The sequence below is a fragment of the Vombatus ursinus genome, unplaced genomic scaffold, assembly GCF_900497805.2.
Source record: "Vombatus ursinus unplaced genomic scaffold, bare-nosed wombat genome assembly UNPS02014799.1, whole genome shotgun sequence".
Taxonomy (NCBI): domain Eukaryota; kingdom Metazoa; phylum Chordata; class Mammalia; order Diprotodontia; family Vombatidae; genus Vombatus; species Vombatus ursinus.
The window spans coordinates 19,359,613-19,379,277 of NW_020954577.1; the positions used below are offsets into that span (position 1 = coordinate 19,359,613).

General features: G+C 47.9%; 1 protein-coding gene across 1 annotated transcript in view; it reads left to right on the forward strand.

The window, feature by feature from the left end:
• NDUFA4 (NDUFA4, mitochondrial complex associated) overlaps positions 1–6,937 on the forward strand; it is a 7,643-nt gene extending 706 nt beyond the window's left edge. The window contains exons 2-4 of the mRNA XM_027872564.1: positions 759–847; positions 2,074–2,134; positions 6,724–6,937. Coding sequence (XP_027728365.1) covers positions 759–847; positions 2,074–2,134; positions 6,724–6,780 — 207 coding nt within the window. The 3' untranslated portion in view covers positions 6,781–6,937. The remainder of the gene's footprint in view (positions 1–758; positions 848–2,073; positions 2,135–6,723) is intronic.
• The last annotated feature ends 12,728 nt before the right edge of the window (positions 6,938–19,665 follow it).

Genomic DNA, 19,665 nt, shown 5'->3' on the forward strand with positions numbered 1-19,665 from the left:
TGCCTCAGTTTCCTCCTCTGTAAGATGAGGGCTGCCTCAGTTTCCTCCTCTGTAAGATGGGGGTACCTCAGTTTCCCCCTCTGTAAGATGAGGGCTGCCTCAGTTTCCCCTTCTCTAAGATGAGGGCTGTCTCAGTTTCCCCCTCTGTAAGATGAGGCTGCCTCAGTCGTCCTCCCCCCCCCCACCAGAATGAAGGGCCAGCCTTCCTTCCAGCCCATATTCGGGTGCTGTAGTCAGACCCCGAGGACAGGCACGACCCCATGCCCTCCTCTTGACTTCCTGTCCTGTTGGGGTGAGATGCCTGTCTCTCTCCCCCTCATTGTCCCTGGGGTAGGCCTTCCTGCCTCCCCAGCCCTGCCCCCACCGGCTTCTTGCTCAGGTTCAGTCACACCCCCTAATGAGGGGGGGCTCCGTGGACCCCAGAAACAGGTTTCGATGCTGGGCTTCCTGAGCCAGAGGGTAAAAGGGCCACACCTTCCCTTTCCAGAGGAGAAAACTGAGGCTGAAAAGTTGAGGGGATGCACCCAAGGGCATACAGGCAGTCGATATCCGAGGCAGGATTTGAACTGAGGTCACAGAAATGGCCTCCCCTCTCTGGGCAGCCTGACGTGGCCAGCCATCTGGCCCTCTGCTGCAGTGGCCCTGGCGCCCTCTGAGTGCCCTGACCTCTGATGCTGCTCTGCCCCAGGAGGGTCTGCGTCCCAGGGGACCTTGGGGTCGGGATCTTGGTCTTTTTATCCTTTCTCTTCTTTCTCCAGTTGATCCCCCTGTTCATGTTCATCGGAGCGGGGGCCACCGGGGCATCTCTGTATGTTCTGCGCCTGGCACTGTTCAATCCTGACGTCAGGTGGGTGCTTCCAGGGCACAGACCCTGCCTTTCTGGGGCCTGAATTCGAGGTCGGGTCAACAATCACTGGTGTCCTCCTCTTTTAACCCAGTGCTGCAAGGCCGGCCTCGGCACAGGCCGTCCTGCGCCCCAACTGCCTGGGGTGCCCTCCTCACCCCCTTCAGAGCCCGGAGGCTTGGCTGTCACTCGTCCAGGGCCCTTGCAGAGCGGCTTTGGCTTTCCTCACCCACAGTGTGTCCACATTTACTGGTGTGTGAACGCTCCTGCCCAGGCAGGGCTTGGCACGTCATCGGTGCCCAGAGAGCCTTCGAATGGATTTGCTTGAATCCAGTGGCGTGGGAGTGAAGGCTGGCGTGCTCTGCAGCCTCCAGGGCTTCTTTTCATTTCACTCCGTCGTGGGTGACTTTGGGCAGAGTGGCTCAGGAAAGGACTGGGGAGCAAGCATGAGCCCCTTCCCCCTGGGGGGTCAGGCACGGGGCGGGAGTTTGGGGGTGACCCCTCTCAGAAGGGAGGCATGAGCGGCTGGGGACATCAGGGGCCTCACCTAGGAGGTAGAGCTTAAGTGGAGTCAGAAGGGGTGAGGAGGGAGCAGAGCCAGGGCAGAGACCTGGGGACCGAAAGTGGAGTGTTGTGTGTGGGCAGCAGCAGGGTCAGTTTGGCTGGATGGCATGAAGGGCACTTGGTTGGTGCCAGTCTGAAGGGGCTCTTAGAGCCAAGCAGTGGTGTGGTCAGGTGGGGGCTTTACACATGCCCCGAGAGAGAGGGGGGAGGAAACATCAGGGACAGCCCACGCTCGGCTGGCTTCTAGGGGCTGGGGGTGATCGTCGGGCACTCCAGGAGAGCGCCTCCACACAGCCCTTCAGAGGAAGGGGCCTGCCAAGAGTGCTGGACCCTACCCCAGTCAGTCCACACGCTCCTGCTTGTGTGGGACTCGTCTCATGCCCTGCCCTGTTCTGTTACTTATCTTCTGGAAACTTGACTTGTCTGTCCCTCAGTTGCTTCACTTGCGATGTGGATAATATCCAGGTCTGCTTTTCATGTTTGGGGGAGGGGGCAGGGTGTGGGGCTTCTGCAGACTCTTTCAATATAAAGGCTGATTTAAAAAAATAAGCCCATTAGTAGAACTTGGCCTATTCAGTCCTCTGGTCTCTTCCAGGTAGGCGCTACATTAATTTAGTCGTCTGTTGGCCTAACGTTTGTGTGTTTTACTCTACTTTTCTTGTTAGTTGGGACAGAAAGAATAACCCAGAGCCTTGGAACAAAATGAATCCCACTGATCAGTACAAGGTGAGTCGAAAGGTTCCTTGATACACAGGAGAGAATGCATTCTATTAAATGTCATTAAATATTTATTAAATTGATTTATTGAGTCTCCTTCCCTGGGAAGGAGGCAGGGTCAGTTCTGTTCTAAGAAATTCCCTGGCCTTCTAGGCTGTTTTGTGAAACCATGTTGGCATGTCATAACAAGTATTTTTCCAGAAATAATGCTCCCGGCCTTCCGGCCGTAAGAGGGCACTTTCACCCAAGGGTGAGGGTCTGCACTGCTCGTGCTTCCTGGGGACGTTGTTGGAGTTGTTGGGGAGAGGGGAGAGGAGCAGAGGAGAGGCATTTCTTCTGGATGGGGAGAGTCTGACGTGAAGCCACCTCCGTGCAGAGCAGCTCCTTTCATTCAGGAGACCTGCTGGAATGACCCCGGTGACCGGACATTTGGAACGACCAGATTGCTGTTCCTGGTTATTTGTCGTGGAGCCACCAGGCAGTGTAGGGAGTGACCAGATTAAAACCAAACGCTGCATCTGTAGGAGAAGAGCCACGACCAGGCCAGGCCGCCACTGTCTGGGTCCTGGCAGGTTTATACTCCGTTTTAGGGCCAAACTCTTGTCCTCTTACTGGAGATGCCACCATAGCAAAATGAGCCATAGGTAGGGTTTATAAATACAAGGTTTGCAAAGCCTCATCTGATAGCAGTGTAAAGGGGAGGAGAAATAAGATTACCTTGGGATGTTTTCCCCTCTAATTTTTTTGTGAAAAGAAGTGCTTGTAGAAGCAAGTGAGAAATAGAGATGAGTGTCTGATTTGTTCCAGAAGATTTAAAGTATTTTTTTTTTAGAATTAGGCAAAAACTCATCATTGGAAAAGTACATCCCCTGGTTTCTCCACTGATAGAAGCAGAGGAAATTTACATTTGAAATACACAGCAGTGATTGGTGCCCAGCTCCAACCAGACCAGAATCCCAGGGATCGGGAGTTGGGACTCAGAGAGATGGCCCTGCCCCAGGGGTTAGGGACCTGGGCCAAGGATCAGGAACAGGAGGGGCCTTCCAGTTGAGCTAGTCCTGCCATCCTCATTCTGCAGACCAGAGAAGCTGGGACTACCCAAGGTCAGAGAGGGAGGCATGCACCACTCAGCAAAGGCAAAGCCCAGGTCCTCTGCTCTCCCATCCCCCCACTTTCCACTGTCCCAGGACCTCAGGTCACGTATTAGCCGCTGTCACAGGCTAACACTATTTTGTTGTTTTTTTTTAATGGTAGGTAAGACTAATTCTAAATTCTTTCGGGAGCTAGAGGCTATTTTATTTTCTGCTCTTTGCAGGAGTTTTGAAATTGAGTTCAGCTACTGTTAAAATAAAATCCCTGAGCTTCCTGCCTGAGGACCCCTAGTCTTTGATAGAAGCACATTTAGCTAAAACAGAACAATTTAGATTGTCCCTTGGAGTACATTTTCATGCGATTTGATGATATTTTAGAGTTGGTAATCTTAATTCCAAACTCCCCAATCATATTAGTTTCTTATCAGCTGTAAAGGTGTGCCTAAATCTTGCCGTTTATTTCTCCCTTCTGCTTCGGATCAGGAAGATGCTTGATCCTTAAGCTGCTGATGTTGTGACCGATGAGAGCCTTCACTGAGGTGGCGGGCTAGTTCTGTATGCAGAGCACAGCCGACTGTCTGAGTAGAGGACGTGCCTCCGCGGACACTGTCGGTGTTTCTCGTGGTGCTGCGGACACCACGGCTGTCTGTGGCAAATGGGCCCTTTTTTGGTGCTGGTTTCTGATCATCCATTTGTGGGCTGGAAGGAAAGGAGAATTTTGTGGTGACCTTTTGACTGCCTGATTTGGTTCACGAGCTTCACAGTGAACGTTAAAACCTGCAGTGGTATTTTTTTTTTTTTTTTTTTTTGTGAATGAGATATTTACCAAACTGGGGGAAAGGAATGAGATGTTTTCAAATGATAGGTACACAACTTCTGCAGTGTTCCCAAGCAGTAATAAACCCAAGGTTGTCACCTTGTTTGCTCTTGGGTGGTTATGTCTCCTGCAGCAGAGACTTTGAGACGGTCCCTAAAACTTCATGGGCTGTGAAAATGGCAATAAGGAAAATGCTATGAATTATAAATAAAGGGAAAAACAAGCCATTGAAAATCAGATGGCAGTTGACTTTAGAAAGCAAGTTGAAGAATGTTTGAAAAGGAAGTTTTATTGAATAAAAAGTAACTGGAGGCTAAGGATGCAACATTAGAAAGCGTTCCTTGGAACTTTTGGAGAGCTGGTCAGTGACAGTCGGGTAAAGAGGGTGTCTTTGGCTAATCGGCCTCCCCATACATGAAGAGCGCCCACCCCAGTTCTGCCAGGAATCACAGAGACGAGCTGCTGGGCTCCTGGAGGAATTTGTTCTGGGAGGAAGGGCTGCCAGTTCTGGGGTCTGAAGGGCAAGTGAGTGGTTACCTTAGGGTTTGTAAACCATGTGCCAGAAATTATCCAAGGATGCCCCCGAGAGCTGCCCTGCAGCCCTGGAAGGGCATGGTGCTCCATCTATCCAAGTAGTTTCTCAAATAACCAGTTGATTCAACCATAATGTTACACATTTGACTAGGAGGAGAAATTGGAGATGTAGCTCTTGGCATTTCAGCTGTGTTTTATTGGAGATTCACCTCCCAGAAATGGATTTAAAGAAGATAGACTTGGAAACCAAGCATTGAGTAGGAAGGTTAGGCCTCCAAGTCTGTCAGAAGCCTTCAGCACCCAGGGCTTTTCATCAGGCTCGGCTCCTTCCGCCCTTCCAGGGCTCACTCATTTAGCAAGATTTTTCCACTGATCCTGGTCCATTCCACCACAGTCCTTAGTGAAAAGGAGGGGCTTTTGGGGTGAGGAATTGATGTCAGGAGAGGCCCACAACCTCTACCCCATAGGCCTCTACCCTAGGGAGGTGGCCATAGGCATCCACGTCTCGTTTTCTTAAAAACACACATCTGGTATAAATGGAAATACCACTACAGTAGCAAGAGAGAATGTGGGTGTGAGTGTGACTCTGGCTGTGCCCTGGCCGTGAAAGTCCCCAGAAGGGCTCAGGACTGTTGCTGAGGAACTGCAGATCTGACGGGGCTGCAGACCCTTTAAATCTCTAGTTAGTGCTCACTCTCTCCTCATCTGGTGTATGAAGCAAGGAACAGCATTTCATGCCGGTGGGAGCCTTCACCTGGCCTCGTAAGTGCTCTGTATGAAAATGCAGTCTTCTGAAAGGGTTCCCAGGTTTGGTCAAGGATCATTACATTTAAATACAGGCTCATAGTAGCCCCTGCCTGTTGCTGCTGTTTGATTGTGTGCAAGTAGTATACGGGGTGGGGGGTCCCTTTTCTGTCACCTGCAGCTATAGCCAGGAGGTGCTTATGCCCTTTTGGCATAGGTAGTGGTGGCCGGTGGTGCCCAGTGGTATGGACTCCTTACACCACCAAGTTTGTCAGACTGAGATTCTACCCCAGGGTCTAGAAAACCAGAGCTGAAGGCAGTGAGCTCAGTAGGGCTGAGTTATGAGGTGCCATGTTGTAGATGGAGGATGTGACCGGGGAAGGGGGCACAGAAGCACTGGTTTGCGCAGCATCTGTCTTCTGGCTGTGCAGCCACAACCTGGTGGGCTTGGGCTCCACCCAGTCATGAGTGGCAGGGGCATTCCTAAACTATCAGAGGGTGGTTTTTATGTGGGAAGGGATGGTCTGGCCATGCACACGTGCACACACACACACACACACATGCATGCAGTCGGAGATGAAACCGAAGCCCAGCTGGTGTTGGAGAGTCAGGATTTGAACCTGTGTCCTCTCGCTTCAGATTCCAGGGTTGTTGTTTTACTCCATACAGGGAGCAGGGTGAGAAATTTGCTAAGCAAATGAATGTTGAAAACACGATTTTAGGAGACTTGTTGAAATTCCTTAGAATGAGCAGACAGTGGCCAAGTATTTCAGAAGCATTGTGTGTAGTGAAATTGGTGTGCTCAGTAGGAATCTCATGACGTTAATGCAGGTCGCAAAGACTCGGGCCAGTAATTTATTATGTTGATATGTTTGTATTTTCTCAAGGTCAAGAGTTGCATTTTATTTATATCTCTATACATTAAAGTAACGTACACAGATTTAGATTCAGATGAGTGGAATTTTATACAAATGTAGAGATAAGATTTGTTCCCCCCCCCCCTTTTTTTTAAACATCTACCGTATTTCCAGTGATACTAAAACAATGTGGATTCTTACTGAATTCTAATCCCTCGTCATTTGTTACAGGATGCCAGCAGTCCTCAAACTCTTTGGTCTCAGGAGCCCTTTACACTCTTACCAGTTTTTAAGGATCCCCAGAGAACTTTTGTTTATGCGGGTTGTATCCATCAGTAGTTGCCATATTGGAAATTAGAACGTCTTAGTATAATTTTGAAAATAGTCTTGACCTTGTGGCCCCCTTGAACGGGTCCCAGGGACACTAGCGGCTGCTGGACCACCCTGCACTTTGAGAACCAGTGCATTGGAGCATTGGAGTTACATACAGTTTGTGCCATCTTTGGAGAGACTTGAAAGCTGTGTAACCTGTATTTTTATTTCTTGTTTTCCAAGTTCTACTCAGTGAATGTGGATTATAGCAAACTGAAGAAAGAAGGCCCAGAATTCTAGGTGAAAATGTGCTTCTTCAGCTGCTGAGAATGAAGGTCTTCCACAAGCCATCCGCACAATTCTACACACAATTAGGAAATGCTTGATCTTTCCCTCGTGTTGCATGAAATCATGTTACATTTAACAGATGAATAAAGATGTGAAACTTGAGCTGTGATTGCTGTCTGGCTGATGCAGTTATGGGCACTGAACCCCAGAGAGCAGGGGTGGCAAACCCAAATGGAAATGGGTTATGTAAGAATCTCTATGGACCACATGCTGATTTCATTTTAAAATGTAATGATGTCTGGGCTTTCTTGTGTTTTATTTATTATGTCAGCTATTTCCCAGTTACATTTCATCTGGCTCAGGCAGCACTCTGGAGTGTGGTGGGCGCACCCCTCCCTGCACGTTTTGCCCTGGAGCTCTGCCAGCGGCTTTCCCACAGTCGCAGTTAGGGAGGTGCGTAGGGCGGGACCTGAGCCCACTAGTGTCCCTCTGGCCCCCATGCTGTCTCTCTGCCTGAAGACAGACCTTGAATTTCTGCTTATGCACATGTTCTTAGCATACTATTCTGTGCTACCTGAATCAGTATTCTTATTCAGTCCTTCCAGTTTGGCCTGATAGGTTATCTGTAGAATATTTAATAATTTTAGGAATCTGGATAAAAGTTCCCTGATCTTCCTCTGGGAACCTCCTCCTCTGCTTCCTGTTGTCTCTCCCAGTGAGCGCAATGGGTTGAGCTGCAAAAAAATGCCTCTTCTGAATTCCTTGGAACAGTCACGCTGCAGCTTGAGTGTCTGCACCCACTTCTCCATGGAGGACCCTGGAATTCCCAAGCCTGGGGGTGGAGGGGCTCCCAGCATCCCTTAGCACTCGAAAAATGTTGCCTCTTGACAGAGGGTATTCCACTCAGGGGGGTCCACAGTTTCCAGAGCCCCTGCATACCACCTCACAAGGAGTGCTTCAATGATGCGCTTTTGAGATGGTTGCTTCTTGACCTCGTAATTCCAGGCTAGGTGGGTGTTGGCTGTCCGGTGATGTACACGTGCAGACCTTGAACACGAGCCATAGAAGTCCGTTTCTTAAGCCTGCTGTGCGGCCAGGGTGAGAATCGGGGTCCAAGGGGCTAGGCCACACCTAGCACCCACATCCTGCAAGGTGGTGGGCTGGTCTCCATTTCACATCAGTATGTTAAGGTGCAGACCATTTATAGGAAACAGTGACTGGTCAGAGAGCAAAGGTTGACGGGCATGGCACAGGAGCCCCTGAGGACGGTGCCTGCCCAGCTTGTGGGGAGGACATGGGGAAGGAATGATCACCGCGATTCTGCAGAGGCAGGGGAGTACCCACCTGTCCCCTGTGTTAGTGTAAGTCATCAGACCCGGATGGCCCAGTTAGTCACCTTCTTTAAGGTGTTTTATGATAAAATGTGCCAGTGGATAGTGGACTATAAACATCCCAGGGAAAGCTCTTGTAGTAAAGTGCTGACCATGTAGGGACGCCAAGTGATGACCTGCAGGCTTTCTCAGCTCTGGGTACATCTTAGACCGAGCTTGACATGAACCAAATAGAGGAACCACTTTACTGGACCTTTGGTGTGTTAGGCACCAGGGGAGATACAATGAGGTTAGTGCATGGCCCTTCCTCCTTCCCAGATCCCCATCTGGCAGGAGAATATGATGGAGCTGGACACCTGCGAAACGGTACGAGTCCCCGGAAAGCAGAGATGGGCAGGGGGTGGAGGGAACAAGCATTCCCAGCACAGAGAATATGACCACTGGGGTCCAGGCAGGGTCTCCCCTGACTAGATCATCCCCAAGCATCTTGTCAGGCCATCAGAAGTCACCTCAAAAGATCCCTTTATCTCAGACTCGATTGGTTTAAACCAAGTAGACAAGGTGACCCCATGGCACGGTGAGCCATCTGACTAAGAGAATGTGAGTTAACGTTTCGTTTCTTCCAAGTTCAAGGAATTCCAAGTCAAGGAATGATGGCTGGAGTGACCCCCAGGCAAGCTCTGAGAAAGCTCACCCTGCTGGTTCAGGGCCCAGTGTTGGGCAACAGCTTTGTCCAGGACGAGGCCCGTCTGGCAGTTCAACAACCACCTGCTAAGTGCGGTTCCCCGGGAGGCAAGACAAAGTAAAAGACAGGTGCTACCCTCAAGGAGCTGACCCTCCACTTGAATAATCATGATTGATATCTGCTAGTTGAGAAAAAATAGACAAGTTAACCAGAAAGTTAGCCCTCAGAATTCTGTCATGCTTTACAATGTACTTGTGTTTTCTCACAAGAGCATCCAGATCCGTATGTGCCAGGAACATAGCAGGCACTGAGTAAATGCCAGGTGCCTGACTTCTCTCCACAGAAGGCGCATTGGTTTGTTTGGGGTCTGCGGGCCCATGGAATGAAGGGGACCCACTAGTCCAGGCTCCTTAGAACTCCCAAGGTCTCTTCCTCTCCTCTAGCACAGTGCCCAGCACATAGCAGGCACTTAATAAGTAGGCATTGAATGAATGGCACTCCAGGTTTTTAGGGAATACTTGTTTACTTGACACATCCTCTCCCGCCGTGCGCAAGTGGCTTGATCTCTAGTTTCACTCCCTATTCATTCAGATTTCTCTGAGGGCAGAAAGAAGTCTGACTAGAGTCACAGAGGGTCCTCCATGGAGGCAGACGCACGGGATGCACTTACTCATCCTGTAACTCATTTTTGGTCAAGGAAAGAGTGAGGGTGTAGGCTATCAGTCTCCCCCAGACTCCACTGGATGGGTAACTCCCCTTACACGGGCAGCAGGCTTGATCATTCCTGAGATGTGTGCAGGGTCTTACGAGCCCCCCCCCATTCTTTTGCTCCCTTGATGCCTCTGAACTCCACCTCCTTCACTCCCACCCTCCACAAAAAATTATCTTGTACAACACCTGTCCAGTAAACTCGCCATTTCATTCCTTTTTTTTTCTTTTCTTGACAAAAGCTTATCAAGCTATCAGAAAATTAATCAAATGACCTTTTATCTCAAGCCCAATTGATTTCCATGGGCAGACAAGGTGACCGAGCTGCCTACCTGTACCACCTGGCTGGGAGAGTGTGGCAGTGACATCTCTCCAAGGCATGAAGAGGGAGGCTTGCCTACCTGGCCTCTGCGTGACGGAGTGGTGGGTTATAATTGCAGCTTGCAGGGGGAGGTCTGAAGTACACTGAACTCATTTCTAGGTACAGAAAGGAGCCGCTTTCCAGAGTTCCCCAGAATTGTCGGCATCTTCAAAGTCAGCGGCTTGGGGTCTGGAGGGCACGCTCCTCTTTGGCTGTGCCTGAATGCTCACCTAGCCCGTTTGGCATTCTCACCGCGCTAATGGCCTCCCTCCTTAACTGGGAAGGAAGAGGGCAAGGCAGAGATGCTTTCATTGGTCGCCAAGACACATTGACACCTTTGCTGGGATGCTCCTCGTTTACTCCGATTTCAAATCCCAGAACACTTTTCCTGGAAGGATGGATATTAAACTATTCCAAACCTGTAAAGTATGTGGGAAGGGCTGGGGGCTGGGGCGAACCTCAAGGAGGAAGGTTTCTTCTTTCTCTGGATGGTACAAAAAGGATGCCCTCTAGGCACTGATGGGTAGAGCTTCCCCTGGCACTGAACATTGCTCATTCCCTGGGCTTATTTTCTTAAAATACTCCTTTGAGTTGAAGAGAGCAAAGGAATAGGATCTGCACAGACCAGGTAAGGAGAGTCAGACACAATTGAAGGGGATGGAAATATTCCTTTTTTTTATTTTTTTACACACGTAAGCACAAAGATGTTACTTGAGGAGTGGGGAGGGGCTCATAGGATGAAAGCTCTGGGGTTTCAGGGGACCTTGGAAGCCACATGATCCAACCCCTTTTTAGGGCTAGACTGGAAATCAGGAAGATTTTAAGGACCATGTGACTCTGGGCAAGTCACTCGTTCTGTGCCTCAGTTTCCTTGTCTGTAAAATGGGGATAGAAATAGCCCCTACTTTCTTTTTTTTTATTAATTTATTTTGATTTGTCAACAATCACTTCCATAAGCTTTTGAGTTTTCAATTTTTTTCCCCCTCCCTCCCCAAGATGGTGCACGATCTGATATAGGCTATACATATCCATTCCTATTAAACATATTTTCAGAATAGTGACGTTGTAAGGAAGAATTAGAACCAATAGGAGGAACCACCAGAAAGAGGAAACAAAACTCAACAGAAGGAAAAAAAAGAGCAAACAGTCGGCTTCCATCTGCATTCAGACTCCATGGCTCTTTCTCCGGATGTGGACGGCGTTTTCCATCATGAGACCTTTGGAGATGTCTAGATCCTTGCCGTAATTGCTGAGAAGAGCTCAGTCTATCAATGTGAGTCATCACACAATGTTAGCCCCTACTTTCGAGGGCTGTGAGAATCTAACGAAATATGTAAAGATTTCGAAACTCTCAAAGTACTGTATAAATGTCAGCTAGCTAGTTAGTAGTAATACTAGTAGTAGTATTGAGTGACTTACACAAGGTCACACAGAAAGGAATGAGCTGAGTTAGAAATGAACCCATGTTATGGGATCCTCGGATCCTAGATTTATGTCTCAGAGAAACCTTAGAGATCACTGAGCCCAACCCCCTTATTTTACAGATGAGGAGACTGAGGCATAGGGAGGTGACGTGCCTTGTTCTGGGTCATACAGCTAGTCAGTGACTGAGGGAGGGTCATTCGGTCCCCCTCATCTGCTGCCACTACCACCAGCATCACCTCCCAGGTGATCTGAGGATGCATTTTGGGCTGCTTGCCCGGAGTGCACTGATTGCTAGCGAGGGCGCTGCTTGGGGCGGGGTGGGGCAACGGAAGCAGAATCGTGCCACTGGAGCGCTGGGTGCCACGCCACTCTGAGAAGGCTGCTCCTCCCAGTCTCAAGGGCCGGGGTGAGGTGAGTTAGAGAGGCTTGTGGGGTTAAACCACCCTGCTGTCAAAGACCAAATGGCACGTGGACAGCCACTTCATCACTGATCCGTGCCGTAGCCTGGAATTGAAAAAGTGCAGCCCCCCAATTCCAGTGGTACTGGAAATGCTTGCACCCCGCAAGGACTCCCTTACGCGGTTACTGTTTCATTTTTTGATGGCTCTGAATTTTGAAAGAGTGCCTTGCATTAAGAAATAAAGTCTCCACAGCTTATTAAAATAAGCACATAAAGTGGGTTTTTTGTTAGCACCGAGGAGATCATCTATAAACCCTAACAAAACTGCCCTCGGAAGGAAGGCCTCATCACTGACAAGTCTTTAGCACAGAGACGCCTTCTATGATATCGCAGGGTGGGAGCGATCATGGGAATCACTCCGGGAAAAGGCCCTGGGCAACCTGCTCGTGCTTCCAGGTGAAGATTCGCCCTGCACCAGCAGCACCGGCTGCCTCTTGCTGCCTTGGATTAATTTATAGACTTGTTTTTCATGTTGGAAGCAAAATCACTGGAAGCATGAAATGTGTCTCGTTTGGATTTCCTTACATCAGACAAACGAAACAAAAGACCTGCGGGATAATGAGAATAAATTACTCTGCAGGAGAAAACAAGTGACCTGCTTTTCACCTAGCGGAAGCTCCGGAACCCAGGATGGTTTGGGTTATTGATCGTCTTGGGCTGCGATCAGGTGCCTGGCTCTGACTTGGAACTCGGTTTCTGTGGAGTGCCTATCACTGGAGCTTGGTGGTGGTCCCCAACAGATGTGCTATGGGAGAAGTCAGGGTGGGGTGGACCAGAGACCCACCCATGTTCAGGAGCGTTCACCGTTCTGTAGAGCTCCTCCAGCCCAGGCTGCCCACTCCCAGCTTCCCTCCATCAGCAGGCAGTGAGAATTAGACACTGATCTGCAAAGTTGAAAGGGGAGCATTCCAGCTGATTGCTTCTCTCAAAAGAAAACCCAGAGACATACTGTGATGAAGGAGGAGGGCGGGGAGGAGGGAGGGAGAGGAAGAGGAGGACGGGAGAGGAAGAGGAGGACAACCTTGAAATCCCAGGGTGTTGGCATGAATGAGCCAGAGGGAGAGCTAGGAGAACGAAAGCCTCTTTCCCTCCCTATCAGGGACATAGACCGGAATTTTTAATCCTCCCAAGGGAAAAAAAAAGTCCCCTTGTCCTTTGTTAACCAGAAGATGAAAAATATTTATAGTAATGATAAGGATTATGGGGTAGCTGGTCTCTGGCTCAAACTCTGGTCTTCTCTCCATTGCACTCAGTAGTTTTCCTAACGCAGACCACAATCATATGAATCATTCAGCGAGCATTTATTAAATACCTACTGTGTGCCAGGCACTGTGTGGGTAAGTCCTGAAAGATCAGAGAATGCAGTGGGGCAGACTGGATCAATAAAAGCCATGCAGCCCATCTCTGAAGGGAACAGCCAAGGTCTTGGGAGTTAACACAGAGGTGAAGTGACCTCACCAAGGTCAAACAGTTGGCACGGATGCGTCTAGAGCAGGGTCGGAAGCCAGGTTCTTCTGACTGCAAGCCATGGCTTCCGTTCACTCCACTCTATCTCTACTGTGGCTTTCTTGCAAACAGCCTCCCTTTGCCTTACAGGACTCCCAGGGAGCAGGGGCTCTGTTCTAGGGGTTTCAGATTTGTGTCTCTGACCCTTTCAGCTCTACCCCCAACCCGAGCCTTTCAGAGGCTGCCTGGTCAGCAGCCACATCCACGCCTCCCCTTCCCAAAAACAGCGGCCCCAAAGGGATGCAGGAAGCAGGGACAGAGGTCATATGGAACCCGTAACTAGTGGCTGTGGAAAACCTGGCTGCCTCCCTCTACCTCCCCAGCTGCCCCCTTACACGGCTTCCCAAAGAGTCTAAGAGCTATGCGGTTAGCGGCTCTGAAAGGAGCCCAGGATGGGGAAAGGGGGTACAGCACGTGGAGGCAGAGCACCTGCTTGCCCTGTTTGCATGCTGTGGTCTCGCGGGCATTTGAGAGATACTGGGCTCATGCCCCAGCACCTGCATTGGCTCTGACCCCCTGGAACAGGAGAGGAGCAGGACTGGAGAAGGCCTGGGGAAAGATCGGAGGCTGCCAGTTGCATGGAGGTTATTTCTGGTCCCAGGTTAGAAGGCCCCTCGGAGGGGAACCCTGAAGGGCAAGTTTAGCAATCCTCAAGTATCTGTTAAATGCCTCTCCTGTGCCAGATACTGTGCTGGGTGCTGGGGATACATAGGGAGAAGTGAAACAGCCTCTACCCTTAGGAAACTTCCAGTCTAGCCAGGGGAGACCACATGGACCTATAACGTTATTTACAAAGGAGATGCGAGAGAATCTGGGGGCATTGGTGAGGCGGGGATCAGGAAAGGCTTTAGCTGGAGTCTGATCACAGCCTGAAAGAGGATGAGGGATTCTGAGAACTGGGAAGGAGGAGACAGCCCCTGCAAAGGACCAGAGATGGGAGCTGGAGTCCAGGAGGAAGAGTCCCTAGATCTCTCTGGCCTGACCTTCATGGAGGGACGTCAGAGCAACGAGGTTGGCAGAGAGGCCGGGCCTGGGGTCCTTCAAAGGCTCCCCAGAGCCCCCTCCCTCCAGCCTGTTGGCATCGATCCTGTTTTCTCCCTCTCTTTTGGTGTCTTTTAATCTAGACTACTCATTCCTCGTGTCTGAGGTTTCCCGTTTGCTCATTCATCTAACTGTTCCTTTTCCCTTCCTTCAAGGTAATTTTCTTTCGAGGTTTTCAATTACCCTTCTTTTCTCCCTTCCTCCCCCCTCCCCCGAATGACCCTTGGCATTTGTGTTGATGCTGTGAAGGGGATGCTGGGTTGTAAGATTTTCCTACAACCTCTCATTCTTCTGGAAGTTTTCAAGCCCAGGTGATGGAGAATGTCAGAACCATCACCATCAGAACTCAGGAAGATGACCAGGTTGGGCTGGAAAGTGGATGACCTCCAATTTTAGTCTGAGCTGTAAGTGGGCAGTCCGGTCAAACACTTGGAGGTGTGGAGCTGTAACTTACTAGCTCAGATTTCCACAGCGCTTTAAGGTTTGCAAACCAGCTGACGTGTTCTAGATATCCTATTGGATCCTCACAACACCCTTGGGGAGTAGGCATTAGTATTAGCCTCATTTTTCAGCTGAGGAAACTGAAGGGTTAGGCAATTTGTTCAGGCTTTAAGTATTAAAACTTATTAAAATTTAAAACTTTTAAGTCTGTTTGTTTGTTTTAAAGATCAAGTATCCAAGAATGGATCCTAGCTCAGATCTTCCTGACTCCAGGTCCAGAATTCTAACCATCTATGGCAAGCTGCCTTCCTAGTTCAAGGGAGAAGTCAAGTGTGGAGAGGGGATTTGGGGATCTGCGGAGGTTTGAGTCAAACGTGGGAATGAAGGAGGGTGTTGAAAGAAGAGTATAGAGAGAAAAGAGAAGAAGACTGAGGACAGAGCTTTGAGGAATGAAAGTAGAAGGTGAGAAGGGGGAAGAGCAGAGAACAGACAGGAGTAGCCCAAAGGGGAACCACCTACTTTCTGACATTGCCTGGTTTACAGCATCCAGAATTCACCGACTGGAAAAAACCAACGTGACAATTCTCTCTGGAAAATGAATTAAGGAAAATTTGGAAAATACTACGAGCTAACCATAGCTTTTATCTGAATCTGATTATTCACGAGATCAAATGCATACGTCTAAGATACTTAACTTTGACCCGGTGTTTAAGGGGTCACCTGTTGTCTCTCCTGAAGTGATAATGTGTTCTTCTCCAAGCCTGGACTGGTGACCCAAGAAAATTAACTTCTGTCTCTAGGGCAAGGCAACACTCACTCCTGCCCTGGATCTTGTTTCTTTTCAGCCTTCCTGATGAGTACAGATGGTTACCTGCCTAAGGAAAAATTAGGCTTCCCTTGAGTTCAATATGTAATTAATTCTCATTTGGGAAAATTGTAGTTGAAAAAGCAAGGCTGACCCAATTCAACCTGACCATAAGCAAGATCTGAAAAGATCTCCCAGGCTCAATTTCAATAGACCAGGGTGAAGTTTCTTTTTCTTTTCTTTTTTTTTTTTTTTGGCACTTAATAAAATTTGATTGCTTGATTGATTGATCTAAGGTCCATTTTTCTTTTATAACTTCGATCCTATAAAAACATAGAATCATAAATTTGACCTAATATAGGGATCAGAAAATGAACACAAACAACAAAGCCTAAGAAGGTCAAAGTTTCTCTCCATAACATCAAGGATTTCCATACCTTTGGACTTCCAAATTTAGGGACCTTTAGGCAATATCCTTCTCCAGTGTCACACATCTTAAATATATGATCATAGGCCTAGAATTGGAAAGGACCTCACAGGACATCTGGTTGAATCATCCCTCTCCCACAATACATACATTTTATATAAAGAAAATGAGATTAGAGAAGTGGTGGTTTGCCCAAGGTTATACAAACAATAAATGGAAGAACTGGGATTTGAACTCATACTATTTGGCTTTAAACCCAGCATTCTTTCCATTACACAGGGTGAAGTTTCCTGGGACTCTTGAAGAAAAGCCTTCTCCTGGTCTTGAACTCCAGGAAATCTGAGGCATATTGATTCAGACATACTGAAGAGCTAGACCTGAAAAGAACATCTTTTTTTTTTTTCACGTGGGCAGGTCTGTCCCTGAACACCAAATCGGTCAGCTCAGAGTTTTAAAGTCGTCTGCTTCTTGGCCCAGAGAGAACCAGGCAGAGTGAAGGCAGGGTGGGTAGGTCATGCCTCCACATGGCCAACCAAGGCCGGACCCGTTGTGCTATGATTTCTGTTTGGGAAGGTGCCTTTTACTTCACGTCAACAAATGTTCATGAAACACATACTGTGTGTAGTGCACTGTGCTCCGGAGTGTCTGCTTCCTATGCCTGGGGTGCTCTACCCCTTCACCTCAGCCTCTCTTCTTGGTTCATCTCAAGGGTCACCCCCTTCAGGAGATCTCTCCCCCCGTTGTTAGTGGTCCACATTACTCTCAGATCACATCCGTTTCGAAGGCCTCTCTCAGAAAGGCTCTCATTGCTCTTACTGTAGCTTTAAGAGCCAAATGAAATATTTAAGATGCTGCAGTTGGAGCTGGAAGTGTTTAAGAAGCTAAGAAGTAAGAATTAATGGAGAGAGTCTGAGAGGAATCAGAGAAGACAAAGTGAAAGAAGATGGAGAGTTTTTTGATGGAAGTGTTTTAACTATTATGTTGTAAAAAGGATAAAGAACATTCTTGAGAAGAGATTTTGCTCAATATCTTGAGTGAATGGAAGAGTGGGATTGTATTTCCAGAACTATGAGACCTTTTGTAGTGACAGTGATGGTTAGAGGTTATCTAACAAGTAATTTTTTTTAAATTTTGACATTTTTAAAGTTTTGAGTTCCAAATTCTATCCTTCCCTCCCTCCCCTCCCCTCCCCTCCCCTTTCCCTGAGATGGTAAGCAATCAGATATAGGTTATACATGTGCAATCATGTAAAACATTTCAGTATTAGTCATTTTGTACAAAAAGACTTGAATAAAAGGAAAAACAAATGAAAGAAAGAAAGTAAAAAATAGTGTGCTTCAGTTTGTATTCAGACAATAACACTTCTTTCTCTGGAGGTGGATAATATGCTTCATCATTAGTCCTTTGAGATTGTCTTGGATCATTGTATTGCTGAGAATAGCTAAGTCATTTACAATTCTTCATCGAACAATATTGCTGTTACTGTATACAGTGTTCTCCTGGTTCTGTTTACTTCACTATGCATCAGTTCATGTAAATCTTTCCAGGTTTTTCTGAAATGACCCTGCTGGTCATTTCTTACAGCACAGTAATATTCCATTACAATCATATACCACAGCTTGTTTAGCCATTCCCCAATTGGTGGGCATCCCTTTGATTTCCAGTTCTTAGGTACCACAAAAAGAGATGCTATAAATATTTTAACACATAAATTATTGCCAATAGTTCTTTATGTCTTTGTGTTATCATTTATTAAATTTTAAATAAATTGTATAGCCATTAATTTTACCATTCAGTTAATCTTCAGAGATTCAGGGTTTTGATATTTAGAAATATATGAGTTACTTTTTATGAGGAAAGGAGTTTCTCCACTTTATTATTAAATAACATTTAATGAACCGGCATGGGGGCTTCAAGTTAACTGATTGATTAGGGAGAGTTGAAATTTTATTAATTGATGAAGAGATATCCACATATGGATTGCCATATAGTTCAGATGACAAAAATAAATCTGATGAACCAAGCAGCAGGCAGAGGGATTGCTAACAAGTGTGAATGTATGCACGCACATATGTATGTGGGCATATCGGTATGTATGTATGTTGATCTGGTCCTCTGATGTCATTGATATCGGCGGTCCTCATAAAGAATCTCTCTACTGATGCACATCGGCACCTGCCCTTTGACTAAGAGCCTTCGAGAGTCACCAGGGCCGCTGAGAGTTCAGTGACTTGCCTCGGGTCAATAGCCAGATATGGCAGAGGCATGGCTTGAGTGCAGGTCTTCTTGACTCTCCATCCATGACGCCATGTCTCCCATACTTGTTTATGTGTGATCATGTTTTCTTCTGTAGAGTATATGTTCCTTGATAGCAGGGATTGTGTCCCTTTGGAATTTTGCATATTAATGCCTAGCACAGTGCCTAGAATATAGTAGGTGCCTGATATATGTTTATGGGTGGATTAATTAACTAGCACATGGCTCCTAGACTTGAGGAGTTTGTGTTCCATTAGGACAATAAAAAATAAATGGCAACAAAAAAGAAAGTTTAATGCAGCCCAGGAGTGGTTTTGTGAGTATGCCCATTCACCTAGGGACACTGGTTGATGCCAGGGGTGGAATTACAGAATCTGAGTTGAAAGGGGCCTCCATGGCATCAAGTCTAACCTAGAACCCAACATACATCCCTGTAACGTATGCTAGACAAGTGCTCATTCAGCCTTTTCTTGCAAACTTTCCAAGACAGGGAACTCATTTCCTCCAGAGGCAGCCCTGCTCACTTTTAGATAGTTCTAATTGTTAGGAAGTTCTTCCTGACATCCAGCCTAAATCTGACTCTCTGTAACTTCCACTTATTGGGACAGCTAGGTGGCGCCATAGTGCACAGAGTGCTTGGCCTGGAGTCGGGAAGACCTGAGTTCAAATCCAGCCTCAGACACTAGTTGTGTGACCCTGGGCAAGTCACTTCACCCTGTTTGCCTCAGTTTCCTCATCTGTAAAAGGAGCTGGAGAAGGAAATGGAAAACCACTCTAGGATCTCTGCCAAGAAAACCCCAAATAGGGTCACAGAGTTGGACATGACTGAACAACAAGAAATTTCACCTGTTGCTCTTGGTTCCAGGTTAAACCCCCCCCCCAAGTGATAGCCCTTCAAATGCTTAGTTGTCTCATCCCCCATGAGTCTTCTCTCCTTCAGCCTAACATGCCTGGTGCCTTCAGCTGATCTCCCTAGGACATGAGCTCTAGGTCCTTCACTGACTTTCCCGGGTAACCTCCTTTGGACTGTTCTCCAAGGGATTGGTTGTTGGCCTTGGGTTTGGAGGCTTCAGGCCACTGGATACTCCAGAGAATGACCCAGTTCTTGTTTAGAAGTTTGGAGTAAGGAAGCACCCTGGCGCAGCAACAGAGCCATGGATGCTGCCACTAGTCACACTCTTGGGATTTTTCTTGGGCATAGGGCATGAGTCTGCGCCCAGAGGATCCCAGGCTTGGAACTGGCCTGAGCATGCTGCATCATGGCCGACAGGAGATAACACATTCTTTGCTTTTAATTTCAGGTGGGGGAGGGGCTCCCAAAAATACAACCAAAGAGGCAGTTATGACTCATTAGAGCAATGGCCTGTCCATCCCTAGCTTCTGGTTCTGACCGCAGGACTAGGCAAGACATCTGTTATTTGGAATAGGAGCTCAGACCGAGGACTAGAAGG